The sequence below is a fragment of the Bos grunniens genome, chromosome 3 (assembly GCF_055505025.1).
Source record: "Bos grunniens cultivar Pamir isolate PY7600 chromosome 3, Bosgru_T2T1.0, whole genome shotgun sequence".
NCBI classification, from domain to species: Eukaryota; Metazoa; Chordata; class Mammalia; order Artiodactyla; family Bovidae; genus Bos; species Bos grunniens.
The window spans coordinates 29,868,684-29,886,749 of record NC_141167.1 but is presented as its reverse complement, the minus strand read 5'-3'; the positions used below and the strand labels follow the sequence as shown (position 1 = coordinate 29,886,749).

At 48.2% G+C, this 18,066-nt stretch overlaps 1 protein-coding gene across 2 annotated transcripts; it reads left to right on the top strand.

The window, feature by feature from the left end:
- Positions 1-10,575: 10,575 nt before the first annotated feature.
- PARS2 (prolyl-tRNA synthetase 2, mitochondrial) lies at positions 10,576-16,399 on the top strand. 2 transcript variants are annotated; one of them, XM_086390067.1, is made up of 2 exons: positions 10,576-10,621; positions 11,608-16,399. In XM_086390067.1, the coding sequence occupies exon 2, from the start codon at positions 11,637-11,639 to the stop codon at positions 13,062-13,064; it is 1,428 nt and encodes a 475-aa protein (XP_086246193.1). In that variant the 5' UTR covers positions 10,576-10,621; positions 11,608-11,636; the 3' UTR covers positions 13,065-16,399. The 2 variants fall into 2 exon arrangements, with proteins under 2 accessions (XP_086246193.1, XP_086246187.1); XM_086390061.1 differs by having other exon boundaries at positions 10,576-10,634.
- The last annotated feature ends 1,667 nt before the right edge of the window (positions 16,400-18,066 follow it).

The window sequence follows — 18,066 nt, the reverse complement described above, 5'->3', positions numbered from 1 at the left end:
CTCTCTAGTTTGGAGATGAGGAGGAGCAGAGGTAGGAGGAGCAGAGGTGGGAGGGGCGGGTTCTTAGAGAGCTTGCTCAGTCGCTTCAGTTGTGACCAACTCTTTGTGACCCTATGGACTGAAGTTCGCCAGGTTCCTCTGTCCAAGAATCCTCCAGGCAAGAATACTGGAGTGGGCAGCCATGCTCTCCTCCAGGGGAATCTTCCCGACCCAGGGATCGAACCCACATCTCCTGCGTTGCAGGAGGATTCTTTACCATCTGAGCCACCAGTGGTGAGTAAAAACTTGCGGAGCTGTGGAAAAGCTCCGGCTGGCCTCTAGGTGGCCACAGAAGAACAATTTGAGCGCAGAAGGTTCCCACAGGGAGGTTAAAAAAAAAGTTGTTCCCTGTGGCTGATTCATGTCAATGAATGGCAAAAACCACCACAATGTTGTAAAGTAATTAGCCTCCAATTATAATAAATAAATAATTTTTTATAACATTTTAAAGTTGTCCTTGTCATCATCAAAACTATTATTTACTGAGAACTCTCCATTGGCCAGTCCCCATGGCTCATGTTTCACACACCTCACCTCATTTTAACCTTCCCAAGCCCAGGAGCTATGTATTAGCACTGCCTGCATTTTACAGATGAAGAAACTGAGGTTCAGAGAGGTTCAATAACTTTCCTGAGGTCCCTCAAGGCAGGCAGGCTAAAGAGTACTAATGAATGACTTTTTAACTGTTTTGAGTTTAGATTACTTTTTCTCTTCTATCACAGATGTTGCTCTATTAACTGCACACTTAAAAAAATACTGAATGCACTTTTCATGTTTGTTTCCAAACTAGTCAATAGCTCTATGCTGGGACTTGTTCTATCTTAGCATGTAAATTGTTTCGTTAAATTGCAGGTCTTCTGTGAGTTTTATTTGTAATCCACAAAGTCAAAGAAACCAATAGAAGAACCCCTACTGTGGTGGAGAGCGATTACCTCCATCATCTGCCCAGTGTGCCTCCCTGCTGGGAGTAGCACCTCTCCTTCCTGGGCTACTAACCATTCAACCATAATACCCCACCCCTGACTGCAAACGCTGCCGTGACCAAGGTTGGGCCAATCAGAGTCCTTCCCAGAGAGTTTTCCAATTGGGTGCAAAGGACAGAAGATGCTCTCAGTCTATCTGCTGGAACAGCTATTAGCAATCCTTCCCAGAGAGTTTTCCAATTGGGTGCAAAGGACAGAAGATGCTCTCAGTCTATCTGCTGGAACAGCTATTAGCAACTGTCCCTGATAGGATTACTCATTGGAAAAGACCCTGATGCTGGGAAAGATTGAAGGCAGGAGGAGAAGGGGACGACAGAGGATGAGATGGGTGGATGGCATCCCTGACTCAATGGACATAAGTTTGAGTAAACTCCGGGAGTTGGTGATGGACAGGGAGGCCTGGTGTGCTGCAGTCCCTGGGGTCGCAAAGAGTCGGATGTGACTGAGCGACTAAACTGAACTGTGGCCATCAAAGATCTGAAATAGTATCTTAAACAAGTCTGTGTGTTTATCTTCCAATACTAGCTCATGTATTACTTCAGTGTCCCCTCTCTGCTCACCCACCAGGTACCCAGTAAGGTCATCCTACTGCAAGCTCCTGACACTCTCCACCTGTCTGGAAGCACTGGGTAGCTGACACCCCGGGAGTAGCTTTCAACCAGCGGGGCATGGAAATTGCATAAATACCTAAGCCTCATAAGGCAGGGTGGGTGGGGGGATAGGATAATTTGGAGGAATGTGAGATTAAGGCCCAGTGGCCCATAGAAGTAAGCTGTTCATTTTTTATCACAGTCTGTATTTATTTCAAGCTCTTTCTTCTCACTTCCCTACTCTCTTCTCAGTGTTTCCTGAGATCATCTCCCAAATAAACTAGTAAGTACAAGTGAAAGTTGCTCAATTGTGTCTGACTCTTTGCGATCCCATGGACTATACAGACCATACAGTGAATGGAATTCTCCAGGCCAGAATACTGGAGTGGGTAGCTTTTCCCTTCTCCAGGGAATCTTCCCAACCCAGGGATTGAACCCAGGTCTCCCACACTGCAGGCAGATTCTTTACCAGCTGAGCCACCAAGGACGCCCAAGAATACTGGAGTGGGTAACCTATCCCTTCTCCAGTGGAGCTTCCCGACCCAGGAATTGAACTGGGGTCTTCTGCATTGCAGGCGGATTCTTTACCAGCTGAGCTACCAGGGAAGCCCTGTGTGCCCTCAGATCTTTCACTCGGGACCTGCTTCGGGGGTGGGGGGCAAGCTTTAGATGCCCTTGAAGCCTTTCCTCATCCCAAGAGGAAGATTCTGCCACCTCCAAGTACTCGCATGGCACCTTGTTTGTGCCTCTAATAAATACACCATGGCCTGCCTTGTAGTATTTATTAAGTATAAAATAGGAAGGAGGAGGGAGATGGGAAGGTGGTTCAAGAAGGAGGGGACATATGTGTACCTATGGCTGATTCATGTTGATATTTGGCACAAACCAACAAATTTCTGTAAAGCAATTATCCTTCAATTAAAAAATAGATAAAATTTTTAAAAATAAATAAAATAGGAAGAAATAAGTGTTTCTTGAGTACTATGCCTTATACCAGGTGTCTTGTGCTCATTATTCATTAATTTAATTCACTTTTAAGTAAATATTCATTTATTAACATTAATTAATGATCATTCATTCATTCATAAAATCTTTATTGAGCATTTATAATGTGCCAGATGGTGATCTAGGCCAGGGGTTGGCAAACTATGGTCCATAGGCCAAATTAGGCCCACTGCCTGTTTTTGTAAATAAAGTTTTATTGAAACACAGCTGTGCTCATTTATTTGCGTATGTTTATGGCTGCGGTCCGAAGAATTGATGCTTTTGAACTGTGGTGTTGGAGAAGACTCTTGAGAGCCCTTGGACTGCAAGGAGATCCAACCCATTCATCCTAAAGGAGATCAGCCCTGGGTGTTCTTTGGAAGGAATGATGCTAAAGCTGAAACTCCAGTACTTTGGCCACCTCATGAGAAGAGTTGACTCATTGGAAAAGACTCTGATGCTGGGAGGGATTGGGGGCAGGAGGAGAAGGGGACGACAGAGGATGAGATGGCTGGATGGCATCACTGACTCGATGGATGTGAGTCTCAGTGAACTCCGGGAGTTGGTGATGGACAGGGGGGCCTGGCGTGTTGTGATTCATGGGGTCGAAAAGAATCAGACACAACTGAGCGGCTGAACTGACTGAACTGAACTGATGGCTGCTGTCTTGTTATAACAGCAGAGTTGAGTATTTGTGACAGAGACCATATGGCCTGTAAAACACAGTAAACAGTAACAGTAAACAGTATTTACTATCTGGCCCTTTGCAGAAAAAGTTTGGTGCCCCGTGGAATAGGCACTGGGGCTGCTGCAGCGAACAAAACAAACAAAAATCACTGCCTCCTCCACTCCACTGGGGTAGTCAGGGGCCAAAGGCGGGAAATCTAACACAATGAACCCAAAACTAGATATTTAGTATGTTAAATGATGATAAATGCTATGGAGAAAAAACAAAGAGAGAGAGAGAGTATCAGGAGCGCTTGCCAGCAGGGGTGGGAATTGTGGTGAAAATTAGGGTGTCAGGAGGTCCTGGCTGTGAACATGACATTTGAGCAAAGACCTGAAGCAGGTGAAGGAGTGAGCCATGTGGACATGGCAGGGAGGAGCCTCTGGGTAGTGGAGCAGCAGACGGAGGGCCACTCTGGAGTATTAACAATAGTTCATCCTATACCAAGCGTTAGTTACCATGTGCCCTTCACAGGCTTTACATACATAATCTCATTTAATATTTAAAAGTTATCACCTCATTACACATTTAATCTTACAAAAAAATGATCTGAAGATATTTCTATTATTAAGACAGAGCTTTCCATTTACATAGTTATTTTACAGTGCTGTTCGTTTACTCTTCATAGCATTTCAAAGAGGTTACTGACCCCATTTTAGGCAGCTAAAACCCAGAAAGGTCAAGTCCTTTGTCCCAGGCCACACAGCCAGTAAATGCTGGCCCTGGAAAGCAAGCCCAGCTCTATCTGCCTCCAGACACGGCCTTGCTCTCTCTAAGCCACCAGTCTTGGAGGGTGTAAACTCCACCTGGTCCACTCACACCTAACAACTCCTTGTTAGGAGTCGGCAAAGGCTTGTTGGAAGGAACTCAGTTACTGTCATCCTTCTGGATGAAAGTGACCAGGTAAACTGCTGGAGTCATCCTTGGAATTCACAAATGTGATCATTCTCTCTGTCTTGGGGCATCTATACCGTGTCCCAGCCTTCCAGTGCTGTGTAGTGTTAACCCCAAAGCAAGGGCTCAGAAGGGACTTGTTGACTGACAGATTAACTATTGCTGAGATTCTGTTTCATTGCACTTTTAGCAAGGCTTTCTTATGAACGGAAGCAATCATTCAGAAAGACATTAATTCAACAAATATGTACTGAGAATTACAATGTGGAGAAAAATTGAGTTTTACCATGTACAAAGCCTTTCTACATAGTAATCAGATTTACTACGAGAGGGACTAATAGATGAACAAGAAATAGGTCCTCCTCTCTGGGAGCTTGCAGCCTATGGGGGTGAGGAGACAAGTGTTTTGTATGTGCTACAGGACCAACTGTGTGCCAGGCCTTGTGCCAGTCAGGGCACTTTCATCATTAAAAATAATCCTAATAATAGGCCTTCTGAGTTGGCCCAGTGGTTAAAAATCTACCTGCCAATGTAGGGGATGCAAGTTCGATGCCTGGTCTAGGAGGATTCCACATACCAAGGGGCAACTGAGCCCATGCGTCACAACTACTGAGCCCACACGCCATAACTCCCGAAGCCTGCATCCCTAGAGTCCGTGCTCCACAGCAAGAAAAGCCACTGCAAAGAGAAGCCCGTGTAACACATCTAGAGAATAGTCCACGCACGGCAACAAAGAACGAGCACAGCGGTAAATAAGTAAATACAAATTTTAAAGAATAATTGTAATAACAGCAAACATTATTGAACCCTGATACTCACCAGGCACTGTGCCAAGCCCTGTACCTGGGCTAACTCCTTGTGTCTTCATCACAACTCCATGGAGATATCATCACTATCTTCAGGATGAAGGCACCTGATCCTCAGGGACATTGAGTATCTCACCCCCAGGCTTATTGTAAGTGGGTGACAAAGCGAGCATTTGCATTCAGCTCTATTTGCCCACCACATATACACACTCAGCTATGACACACCAGAGAGGGAGAGTAGGTCAGAAGAGAGTCAGGAAAAAATCTGAGTGGTCTCAAGAGAGGGGGAGGTGGGACTTCCATGGTGGCCCAGTGCAGGAGGCCTGGGTTCGATCCTTAGTCAGGGAGACAGATTCCACATGCTGCAACTGAAGATCCTGTGTGCCACAACAAAGACCCAATGCAGTTAAATAAACAAATAAATAAAAAAAGGGAGGTGGAGAGGCCCTGCTAGAGGAGGCTTCGAGGGCGGGTTCCTCAAGAGGATACCATTTGAGATGGTCCCCAAAGAGTGAGCCTCCAGCAGAGGGTATCCAGTCAGACAGAAAGGGTCTATTTGGGTAACTGCTCCACAACTTGAACTGTATATTTGTTACAAACAAGTTGCCATTGGAGGCTCTGAGTAGGGAGATCAGGCTGTGCATCAGACAGACCTGGAGATTAATCCTTTCTCTCCCTGTTACTAATTGTGTTGACCATGCACAAGCCAACCAACCTTTCCAAGCTTTGGTTGTCTCATCTGCAAAATGGACATAACAGTGATAATTATACCTCTGGGGGTTTTATCGTAAGGATTTAATCACATACAGGTGTAAAGTGTCTAATACTGTTCTTGGTACATAATGTACAGTGATGATGATGATGACAATTGGTGCCACACTTCCATTCTGAGGAATCTCGATTTAAAAAACGAGGCCCACTTTCTCGGCTCCCTTCTAATGTCTAATCATCCAAGACTTGGACACTGAGCAAATGAACAAGTGGGCACTCTGAGCCCAGGGGGAAGAGGTCCCTGTAGACAGAAGGGCGTTGGTGTTCCACACAGTGGTCAGCGGGGGCAGAAGAACGGTGGCTGTCTCCTCACGGTGGGCAAGGGCAGCTGCAGTCCTGAGAGTCGGAGTGATGGAAGGCTGAGCCAGATACTTTCAGTCACGTCTCTCAAGGGCCTGTCACAACAGCTTCACATGGTGCTCTGTTTTACTGAAGAAACCAGGAAGCAACAGGCCCAAGGTCTCAAGGCTGGGAATTGGCTGGGCAGCATTCCCAGGCAAGGCCACGTTCCCACCTCCAGTCTAGTCTGTCTGGGCCAGTCTGGGCTAACAGGTTAGGGGGTGGGTTCAGGAGTCCAACAAGTGGCCTGTCCCAGTGGCTCTCTGGAGTCTGTCTCCTCCTCTCCCCTCATCAGTCTGGGCCATTACAGGAGTCTCCCATCTGGCCTCTTTCTCCATCCCCCTCCTCCCATCTCAGTTCACACCTCACTCAGGCAAAGAAACACAACTGACCACGTTCTTCTCTGGTATAAAACCCTTCCATTACCCACAAGCCTGCCTCTCACACTGGTCAGCGCTCTCAGCAGAGGAGCTGGCCATCTTTCTGAAGTGACGATTACTCTTGTTTTCAAGTTATAACAAATACATGCTCTAGAGTGCAATGCAAAATGTCCAGGCATTTTTCTCAGAGGAGGAGCTGTTTCGGGTTAAGCCTCAAAACAGATGCGTGTACGTTGGTGGGGGCATTCTTCACAGAAACAATTTCAGCAGCCTCGAGATAAGAACCACAGTCTGTTCCAGCAAGCCCTGACACAGTGGTGCCCACTGCCTTTCCGGCTGTGCTTCCCTGACACCTGGGGGTGCTCTATACTCCAGCCAGAACTATCTTGAAGCCTTTTTCCTTACAGCAGTGTGACCTGCTGCCCCTCTGAATAGAACTGTCTTCCTATTCACCCTCTGCTACTTTTTAACCTGCAAAACTCCTAGTTATTGTTTAAGTCTAATTTCACTTCCCCTCCTCTACAAAGCCCTCCTGGATTCCACCCCTCCTTGCAGTGCTCCCCTCCCAGCATCTTGCTCTCCCTTCTTCACAGCTTCTTACCACAGTCTGCTGTGACCTCCACTTTGAGACACCTTCTCCAGGAGGTTAGGAGCAAGTTGAGGTCAGGGAGTTCACCATGAACTCGGCCATCCTTGTTCATTCAGCACACACTAGGAGCCCTTCTCTGTGCCAGGCTGTGAGCTCTGTGTGTAGAGACAACTCAGCATGTCCTAAGAGGAGCTCTGACCCCAAGTAGACAAACCATCCACTCATATACTGATTGATATATTAAAACAAGCGAAAAGCAAAACCTCTTGCTGAACCCAACATGGCCAGGCCTTCTGCTTAGAGGTAAGGATCCAGAAAAGAGCCAGACCTGTGCCTGCCTGCAAGGGATTCCCAGTCTGACCAGTGGCCAGTGGAAACTACTAAGCTTACGATGCGTCTTAAGCTTATGGCTGTGGGGCACCAAGGCACCTGACTTTTGCTTTGTTGTGGATGACAATGAATGAATGAATGAATTTCTCTCTCTCTCTCTTTTAGGGAACTTGTGAGGTTGTAACCATGAATGGGCTCTGTAAATCAAGGCACTCAATAAATGACTGATCAATCAATCGATTGAGATGTCACCCACGAGGTGGCTAGCAGCGAGAGGGCTATATTCTGGTCTCCACCACCCTGGACTTTCTCAATGGGGAGTAAATCTACTCTGACCACAGCCAGCTACAGTGGACCTGCAGCTCCTGGCTGCAGAGCCTCCTGCAAATTCCCAGTAAAAGGCGGCAGTTCTCGGCCTGCCTCCCAAGGGGGTCGTGAGCATTAATTAGTTACCATTGGTAAAGTGCTCTGAAGACGTGGAGGTGTATAAACACGGCAACTCATTAGGCCTCTCCACACCATGAGGCTATACAACCGGGAAGAGCTAATTGAGAAATAATTAACACCTCAGGGTGCAGAGGACGATGCCTGGCTTTTCTAGGATTGGAAGGGATGTAATAAAGTGCATGGAGAGCAGGAAGAATTATAAGGCTACTTTAGATCGCAAAATATACTAAAGATTATTTGCCTTCTGCCCCCAGGGAAGAGTGCGGGGACAGTTGCCCCACTAAAGCCTTTGGGACTGCATTCCTTGGGAAAGCCCAGAGCACAGTGCTAGGCTGCAGAGGCCAAGTGACGCTCTTCACACAAAAGAGCTCAGGTCCAGCCCAGGTCTGCCCGGCTTCTAGCATGTGAGCAGATGCCAGTTGTGGAACTCATCAAGCAGTACTTTCCTCAGTTGTAAGACCCGGATGATGACATGTGTCTACTATCCTCCTGCCCCAGCACCACTGTGTCTGATGTCCTTCCTCTACGTTAGCAGATCTAGCCCCAGCTTCATGTTAGGATCGTGGGGGACTATAAGTACTGGCCAGCATCTTGGGGCTGGGACTGGGGGCACACAGTGATTCCCAGTTCAAAGTTAAGAACAACTGCTTTGGTTTGTGTATCAGGCGCTGTATTGGGAGCTGTAGAAAATTGAACATGTAAACCCTACCACACTCAGGGCTCCCCTCACAACAGCTCATCATTCCTGATTCAGTGCCTGGGAGTGTCCTGGACATTCCTCTTCACTCTCACTGCCATTCTTGTGCTGCCAAACCTCACCCATCCTTTAGGCTCGGTTTGAAGCTCACCTCCTCAGGGAAGCCTTCCTTCCTGTGTTCCCACAGGACTGTTCTCAGCCCTATTATAGCACTGATCACACAGTGTTGTTCCTGGCAGATCCTGGTGGGCTGAGAGCTTCTTGGGGTCAGTATCAGAATCACCAGTGTCTTGCACTGGGTCTGGTATCTTTTAGGCTCTGAATAAACTGTAACAATTATAAGTTAGATAGAGTTATATGATATGCAACTCCCACCTCAGGGCATTTGCACTTATTGCTCCCTGTGTCTGAAGCACTTTTCTCCCAGATATCTGCAAGTCTCTCTCAGCTCCTTCAGGTCTTTGCTAAAATGTCACCTTCTCCCCCAGACTTTCCCTGATCCTTCTGTTTTGAATGGTAACCACTCGATCTCCAACCCTTTCCCTTCTCTAATTAGTTTTTCTCCATAGCATTTGAAACCATCTGACTATTGGGTCCTGTCTTTACACAAAATTGTTATAATTTGTTTATCACGGAGTTTTTACATTAATTTTAAAAATTCAGGGATTGACATACTACTATATATAAACTGAAAGAGAAAGTGTGAGTCGTTAAGTCTGTCTGCCTCTTTGTGACCCCATGGACTGTAGCCCACCAGTTCATGGGTTTCCCTGGTGGCTCAGATGATAAAGAATCTGTGTGCAATGCAGGAGACTGGGTTTGATCCCTGAGTTGGGAAAATCCCCTGGAGAAGGGAATGGCTACCCACTCTAGTATTCTTGCCTGGAGAATTCCATGGACAGAGGAGCCTGGTGGGCTACAGTCCACGGAGTTGCAAAGAGTTGGACAAGACTGAGCAACTATGTGTACAGCAGATAACTAGTAAGGAACTACCACATAGCACAGAGAACTCTACTCAATACTCTGTAATGAACTATATGGGAAAACAATCTAAAAAAGAGTGGATATATGTATGTGTATAATTGATTCACTTTGCTGTACATCAAAACTAACACAACATTGTAAATCAACTACATACCAATAAAAATTTGAAAAATAAAAGGTAATTGCATTAAAAAACCACTGGTCTTGATCCCTGAGTTGTTTGACCGCCCCTTAAAATTCACCGTATTGGATAATTGACTAGAATGTAAACCACACTGAAGGCAGGGAACTTTGTCTACTTCGTTTACTATTCCTAGTTTCTACAAGGGGCTGGTACCTGGTTGCTGTTCTTCAGTCACTCAGTCGTGTCCTACTCTTTGCGACCCCATGGACTGCAGCACGCCAGGCTTCCCTATCCTTTGCCATCTCCTGGAGCTTGCTCAAACTCATGTCCACTGAGTCAGTGATGCCATCCAACCATCTCGTCCTCCTCCTGCCTTCAATCTTTCCCAGCATTAGGGTCTTTTGGTACATGGTAGCTGCTCAAAAATATTTCGTGGAAGTTTGACTTAGTGTCGTTAAGACTAAATAGAATGCCTTATTTCAATTATTTAACATTTTAAATTGAAAGCCTGTAAAATCTTAGGACAGATTCGAAGCCGCATTGCCCATTGTTATGGTTACACACTCCCCAGCAGTTCGGTTCTCTCATTCCAACACAGAGGCGGGCCCTGGGATCTAGCGCGCGAACACCAGACTCCAAAACCTACCCGGATCGGCGTTGATCATAGAGTTACACCTCCCTCAATCCTAGAGGGCACTTCCCGGACGGTGATTTACTTATTGCGGCCTAGGCCAATCAACGAGCGCGTTCTCTCTCCTTGGCTAAGTTTCCGGCATACCTTTCGCTGGAGTCTAGAGTGGGGTGGGACCAGGCCCCGAGAGCGCGGCTTTGTGATTGGTGGGAAGGGTAAGGGGCGGGCTTGTGCTGGCACGCCTCTGGCGCAGGCGCGGTGGTTTGTGTGGCGGTGTCTGCGTGGGCAACGTTCCATGGGACTACGGTTGGTGAATGGGGTAAGAGTGAGGGCTGAAGGACGGGCGGGACACTGCGGAAGAAGAGCGGACTCGGTTCTGGGCGCGGAGACCGAGGACTCTGGTGTCAGTTTTTCCACTTGCATCCCGTCCCTAGATTGGGGCGGGGCCACAATCACATAAACTCTTGAATAATTTTTGTTTCTTAGTCTTGTTTCCTCCATTGTGAAATGGCAGGACTTCCTTGTGTGTGCCTCGGGTCTTTGTGACCCGTAACTTGTGAGAAATACAAGTTCTCTGCCCACACCTCAGACCTACTGACTTAGAATTTCTGGCGATGAGGCCCCACAAGCTTTCCAGGTGACCTGACGCTTGCTGAAATTTCACAACTACTGGGCCACTGTAATGTGAGGGGTCGACTTGAGAGAGGTCTTGGAGACAGACTCATTTGCTTGAGGAGGAGACAAGGGTGAAGGAGTTTCTGGCTTGAGCCGCGGGCCTGAGGTGGGACTTTAAGTGATGGCTCCAGGTGTGAGCCACATGTGTCCTGCCTCCAGGGCCTCCATTTTTCCTCACAGGCACACTAGGGCTCTGTGGCCATGCCTCCCAACTGTCTTCAGGTCATGGGCCATAAAGGAAATGATAATATTTGTACAGTGCCCAGGGGAAGTTGTTGAAGCTCCTGGAAGTTGGAGGGGACCAGCTGAAGGACTGAGGCTGCTGAAAGTTGGAGGAAAGCACCTGGGGGATTTGAGCTTCCCAGAGCTGAGGGGAATTAGTAACCTGTTCTCAGCATACTGCCGGAGAGCTTTTGTTCCGTGGGATGTGCTGATGATTAGGGGTACTCACCAAGTTTGGCAGTATAAATCAAGAACCTTGAAAGAGTTTATATCCTTTTGCATCTGCAAAATTGGTGGCTGTCATAGAAGTTTTATTGGAGGCCGATCTGTGCTGACTGCTGCAGGGTGTCAGATCACAGTTAACACGTATTTCTACTCGACTCGTTTTTCTTCAGGCACAAGTGCCTCCCTGTGCCAGGGTGTCATGAAAGGGCTGCTGACAAGATGCAGAGCACTGCCCGCCCTGGCCACCTGCAGCCATCAGCTCTCACAGTATGCTCCTCAGAGGTTTCACCACTGTGCCCCCGGGAGAGGGAAGCGCTTGATGCTGTCCCGCATGTTCCAGCCCCAGAAACTTCGGGAAGACCAGGTGCTCTCTCTCGAGGGCAGATCTGGCGACCTGACCTGTAAGAGCCAGCGGCTGATGCTGCAGATGGGCCTCATCCACCCGGCAAGCCCCGGATGTTACCACCTCCTGCCTTACACTGTCCGCGCCATGGAGAAGCTGGTGCGAGTGATAGATCAGGAGATGCAGACCATCGGGGGACAGAAGGTCAACATGCCCAGCCTCAGCCCAGCAGAGCTCTGGCGAGCCACCAAGCGGTGGGACTCAATGGGCAGGGAGCTGCTGAGACTTAGAGACAGACACGGCAAGGAATACTGCTTAGGACCAACCCATGAGGAAGCCATTACAGCCCTGGTCGCCTCCCAGAAGACACTGTCCTACAAGCAGCTCCCATTCCTGCTGTACCAGGTGACAAGGAAGTTTCGGGATGAGCCCAGACCCCGCTTTGGTCTTCTCCGTGGCCGAGAGTTTTACATGAAGGACATGTACACCTTCGACTCCTCCCCTGAGGCCGCCCAGCTGACCTACAGCCTGGTGTGTGATGCCTACAGCAGTCTGTTCAACAGGCTGGGGCTGCGATGCATCAAGGTCCAGGCCGACGTGGGGAGCATCGGGGGCATGGTGTCCCACGAGTTCCAGCTGCCGGTGGACGTCGGAGAGGACCGACTTGTAGTCTGTCCCAGCTGCCACTTCTCTGCCAACATGGAGACTCTGGACTCGTCACGGACCAACTGTCCCGCTTGCCAGGGGCCACTGACCGAAACCAAAGGCATTGAGGTAGGGCACACGTTTTACCTGGGCACCAAGTACTCCTCTATTTTCAATGCCCAGTTCATCAATGTCCATGGGAAGCCGTCCCTGGCTGAAATGGGGTGCTATGGCTTGGGCGTGACGCGGATCTTGGCCGCTGCCATTGAAGTTCTCTCTACAGAAGACTGCGTCCGCTGGCCTGGCCTCCTGGCCCCTTACCAAGTCTGCCTCATCCCCCCCAAGAAGGGCAGTAAGGAGGAGGCGGCCGCAGAGCTCGCAGGGCATCTTTACAACCACATCACAGAGGCGGTGCCACAGCTCCAAGGGGAGGTGCTGCTGGATGACAGGACCCATCTGACCATTGGAAACAGACTGAAAGACGCCAACAAGTTGGGCTACCCCTTTGTGATCATCGCAGCCAAGAGGGCCCTGGACGACCCTGCACATTTTGAGGTTTGGTGCCAGAATACCGGAGAGGTGGTCTTCCTCACCAGAGAAGGAGTCCTGGAATTACTGAGCCAAGTGCAGGTTGTCTAACCACCCCCTGGACCCCTCCCACTGCATCTCACAGCCTTGGTGTTCACTGAAATGCTGCCTTTCCTATACTGCTCTCCGGAGCTGGTATCCTCAGAAACAGAGCAGCTTGTGGAAGGTGAGACCATGTTAGGAAAGCGAGTTGTAGTCATTTGTTCGTACTACTGTATTTAAAGTTGTTACCTTGATCCCTTTGTCTGGGCTGGCCGTGCCGCCACATACCCTATCTTTCATATTCCACTGTGGAAGCTTCTGTTTGGAGGTAGTGGCTAGAAGGAGCCAAGTTGTCATCTTGGCCCTCAGGAGAGTCACTTCCCTTCTCTCAGCAGTTTCCTACACCACATGTAGGTTGGGGGGGCCTCCTGATGGCCGACGCCCTCCCAGCTGCAGCAGTCTGACCTTGGGCCTCTTGCTGCATTCAGTCCAGAGAGGCAGCTGGCCAGTCCTCCTTTGAGAAGTGGGCTGAGGGTCTGGGGACAAGAATCAGGACACCTGGCTGCCACTGAGTCACCAGTGACTTGGACATGACCCCTCCCCTGCTGGGGCCTTCAAGTTTCCCCATCTGTGACATGAGAAAATAAACTAGATCTGTAAAGTCCTCACAGCTGACTGGCTGGTTCCTCAAGAGGTTTATGACAGGCAGATCTGGTTCCTCTCATCCTCCATCGTTTAACCTACCCAGAAAGTTAAAACAATTAGCTAATGGCCCCCAAACCATGTCCAGAGACGTGGCTCTCCCTCTTGAGTTGGTCTGGCACTGAGATCATGTTATATTGATTGAATAAAGTCAGACTGTTGGTGTGAGGTTTGCATGTTAATTGGAAACAGTGGTAACACCTGCCAAGTTAACAGTGCAGCAGCTTCTTGCCTGGAAACTCTTTTTCTACTTCTCCACTGGAAAAAGAAAAAATTGGGTGACTGGAAAATGCGTGTTATACCATTTCTTCCATCAAGTGTCTGCAGGCTTCCAGTGCTACAGTGACTTCGTCCTGGCTGCAGAGTTGGATCCTAGAACCATGCATGATGGAGGTGAATTATTAGTGGAAGGTCACTGCCTGAGTGCTAGGGAGAACTGGCAGCAAGCTTGAGTTTTCATTGCTCCTTCCCCCAGGAGCAGGATGAGCTTCTCCATCCTCGGCCCCTGGTGTCACGGCTTGTCCATACCTAAGGAGAATCTTTCAGGGCTAAGCTCAAAGCCATCACCTCCTGAAACATGCTCGGCAGCTCCTGGCAATGGTTTCTGTCTTTGGCATCCCCTGTGCTCTCCTACTAGCACCGACACCCTTCTCACTGGGCGCACACAGCTCACTGTTTGGCTGCCAGCCTCTTGTCATTGACGGTCAGCTCCCTGAGGCTGGGGTCCTAGGCTGACTCCTAGTGCACTGAAGTGTTGTCTTGGCCTGTTATTCTGCCTGCCAAACAGCTTCCCAGCAGCTTGTGACCGCTGATTCTGCCAGAGTAACCTCACCCTCAGCACACACCATCAGGGTTCCTAATGAATGTAGACGCCAGGCCCTAATGACTCCCAGGCTACCGCTGGGCTCTGGGCCAGCATTCAGGCCAGGAGACGGGATTCAGAGAGCAAACCTAGAGAGGCTGGGTTGTAAGACAAGGATCTTACTCTTGGGTGCACAGTGGAATCCCCTGGGTCCCACCCCGAGGTTCTGTTCTGGGGTATGGCCTGGGCGTCAGCAGTTTTAAAATTCCCCAGATAATTCTAATTTGCCGACTTTGTGGAGTGTCCTCTGAGCCCACATTGCAGGGATGAACGTTTGAGTCATCTCAGTTGTGCATTATCAGGTTGACATGAGCTCTCTGCTTTCAGCACTTATATATACCATGTTCAGATCTTAAAACTGTGCAAGGTAAGTGCTGTGAAATCCTCATTTTACAGATGAAACTGGAAGCTCCATTTAAGCAATTTAAGAATGCACAGCTATTATGTATCAGAGCTAGAATCTGGGTACTGACCAAAATCTGTGCCTGTCTCACTATATTGCGTGGCCTCTGCCTGGGCAAGATGATTCCAGTAAGTAAAATGGATTATGTATGTCTGATCAACTTAGCCTGAAGTAGAGAAATTAGAATTACGTACAAATGAGCACTTTAAATATTTTTTTAAATTTAAATTTGTGCTTCATAAGCATACTTTATGGAAGGCTAGCCTAATGTAAGAATAAGGACTTCTAAAAACCAGCTTCAGGGAATAGAGAACTAATTAATTTAAAACTGTCATAAATGTGTATGATATGGAATGATTTGAGGGTAAGGTAGAATCATGGAACTGTAGAACAGGAGAGCTTGCAGCCTGCTTGTCCAGCCCTCACTTCACAGATGGGAGACAAGCCTGCAGTGGGAATTAACCTGCTGCAACCCATCTGACTGGCAAAACTGCCTGATTGCAGACCAGGTGCCGCATCTCCTGAATTAGGCTACCTCAGGTCAATCTTGTTGCCAGGAGTGACGACGGGTTGAGTCAGCCTTTGAGCTACAGGAGCCTTTAGGTTTGAAAGAGATACCCATTTTCCAAGGAAGACACATACAAGGAGCACAGTGATTTGCTTAACATCCAGCTGAACTGAAACCCAGGTGTCTTGATGACTTAGTATTTCTTGCAGTAGCCAGGGGCAGTATAATTTGATGGAAAGATTAGGACCTTGAATAGAGAATCAGTTTTCCACTTAGCAGGTATATGATCATAGACAAACAACTTGTCTTTTGTGCATCTCAGATTCTTCATCTGTGAGATGCTTTCATAATGGCACCCACACCTCCTTGGGTTGTCTGAGGGTTGGCTGAGCTGACTTATATGAAAAGCTTAACCCCTAGTGTGCTCTCTGGAACCACGATGCCTTGCATAGGATGACTTAGGAAATAATCCATTGGGAGCTCAGGAGCTCAGTTCACACTGAGACCTGGGTTTTGTTTTTTTGTTACGTTGCTTCACAACTTTCCTGGGGAGTGGCACAAACAAGAATTAAGTAACATCTGCAGAATGGTTCCATCTCCCTAGAGGAAAGACAGAAATATTCAAACCGTGTACATTCCTCTATCCTTTCTGAACTTGCCAACATTACTTCTTGCCATAAATTGATGAAATGGGGTTACTGGCAAAATAACAGGTACAGGCTGTATTTTCATTGCTCATTCCTTGGGGAGATGGAGAAGCAACTGGCTGGGAAATATTTAACAGAATTAATACTTGGGGACAAAGGCTGGTGCATAACAAAACCATCATGTAAATCAAGCTTAGAATGTAAATCAAGGGCTCCATTAATATTCAGTGTTTTAATGGAAGAAACACCTGCTGGGCTATCAATAAAGGAGCTTTGTGGAAATCTTGAAATTGTCATTTCCTTAACTACTTGACTGCCAGGCCTCTTCACACCCCTGTCCATTTCTACGCCTAGGGGCCAGGATGCTTTTTAGAATTTGTTTGCATCTAAGGGCACACATGACTTTTAGAATTAGGAAAAGAATTTTTTTAAGTTTTCTATAATGTGGAAATTGGAGAAAAACGTATTTTTATGATGTTATTGCAAACATTTGGGAAAAGATCGATTTCACTTAATTTAAAATAATAAGATCATAGTGACCCAGACAGAGAGACTCTACTGTCAGACTGCCTGGGCCATTTAGCAGCTATGGGACCTTGTGCAGGACACTTCTTGTGCCTGTTTCCTCACTGGGAGAACAGGGACAGCAGGGCCTGCTCACAGCAGGTGCTTGGGAAGTGTAGCTGCCCTTCTGGAAGGCTGAGCAGGCAGTGCATTATGGCCAGCACAATGGGGTGGGCACTTCCAGGCTCCCACATTCAGGCACCAGCTCCACACAGGGGTGGTGTCCACTCATATTAAGCCAGCAGCTCTCAAGGTGCTAATGAGCTTGTGATTAAAACCTTGTAGGGCTGGGAGGGTGGGCTTACTGGTTAATGGTTAAGCCCGTGGGCTGACGGGAGTGCCACGGGCAGGACATTGATGCTGGTAAGGGTTTCAGCAGACAATTCTACCCAGGCAGACATGTCCTGGGTAGGTCATGTAGTAGTACATTGCAGGTCAAACTGCCAAACTTTTACCATAACCCTGGAGTGAGCAGGCAAGGGCCTCTGGTTTGTTGCCAACTCCTGGAAGCAGGGGCCCAGTCTTGCTACTGTTAGTATCTCCTGAGGCACTGAGGGGAGTCCTGAATTCAAGTTGTGGCTCACTCTTCACTAGCTAGCTGGCTCTGTAAGCTACTTATCCTCTCTATGCCACTTTTCTTAGTAAAATGGTGCCTTGCCTCCCAGAGACTGGCAAGATTGAGCCCATCCACATGAAGCACCTGGAATGCTCTCTGGCACACCTAGGTGCCCAGTACATGGCAGTCATTACTGCTGAGCCTAGTAGCATGTGTGCTGCCCCTGGAATATGCCCTTTCAAGGCTCCTGCCTTAGCTTGAAGTCCCTCCCACCTCACCAATCCCTTCAACTGAACGGCCCACATCCCGTGTGTGGTGGCCTCCCTCCACCTCCCACCCCCAGTCTGTTCAGAATTCATCACTCCTTCCTGTGTCATCAGTCAGTAATTATTTGTTATACACCTGCTGTGTGCTGAGGAGGTGCTGTGCTAGGTCCTGGCAGGGCACAATGCACAGTTCCACGTACTTGACTCAAGTTTCCAGAGAAGTGGGAGCAACCATTCAGTAATCAAGTACAGTGCAGTAAGCATAGAGAAGGTAGAAGACTCATGGGATGTGTGCTAAGAGGCCAGCCAGTAGGGCTTCCTGGAGGAGGCAGCTGGACTTGACGGAGGGTCCTGATCGGTATTAAATAAAGGGAGGAACAGTGGGAATGGAGGGAGGGGAAGTGAGTCTTCCAGAGGGAACGTAAAAAAGCCGTAAGCTAAAACCATAAGATTGGAGAATATAAGTGTCATAAACTCTTGGTATGAGGCAGGCTGTGTTCCATGTGCTACACACAAATTAACTCATTGAATTCTCACAGCACCTGCATGAGGAAGGTGCTGTT

Coding starts and splice junctions, on each gene's coding strand:
- PARS2 (XM_086390067.1), top strand. CDS start 11,637: ATGAAAGGGCTGCTGACAAGATGCAGAGCACTGCCCGCCCTGGCCACC.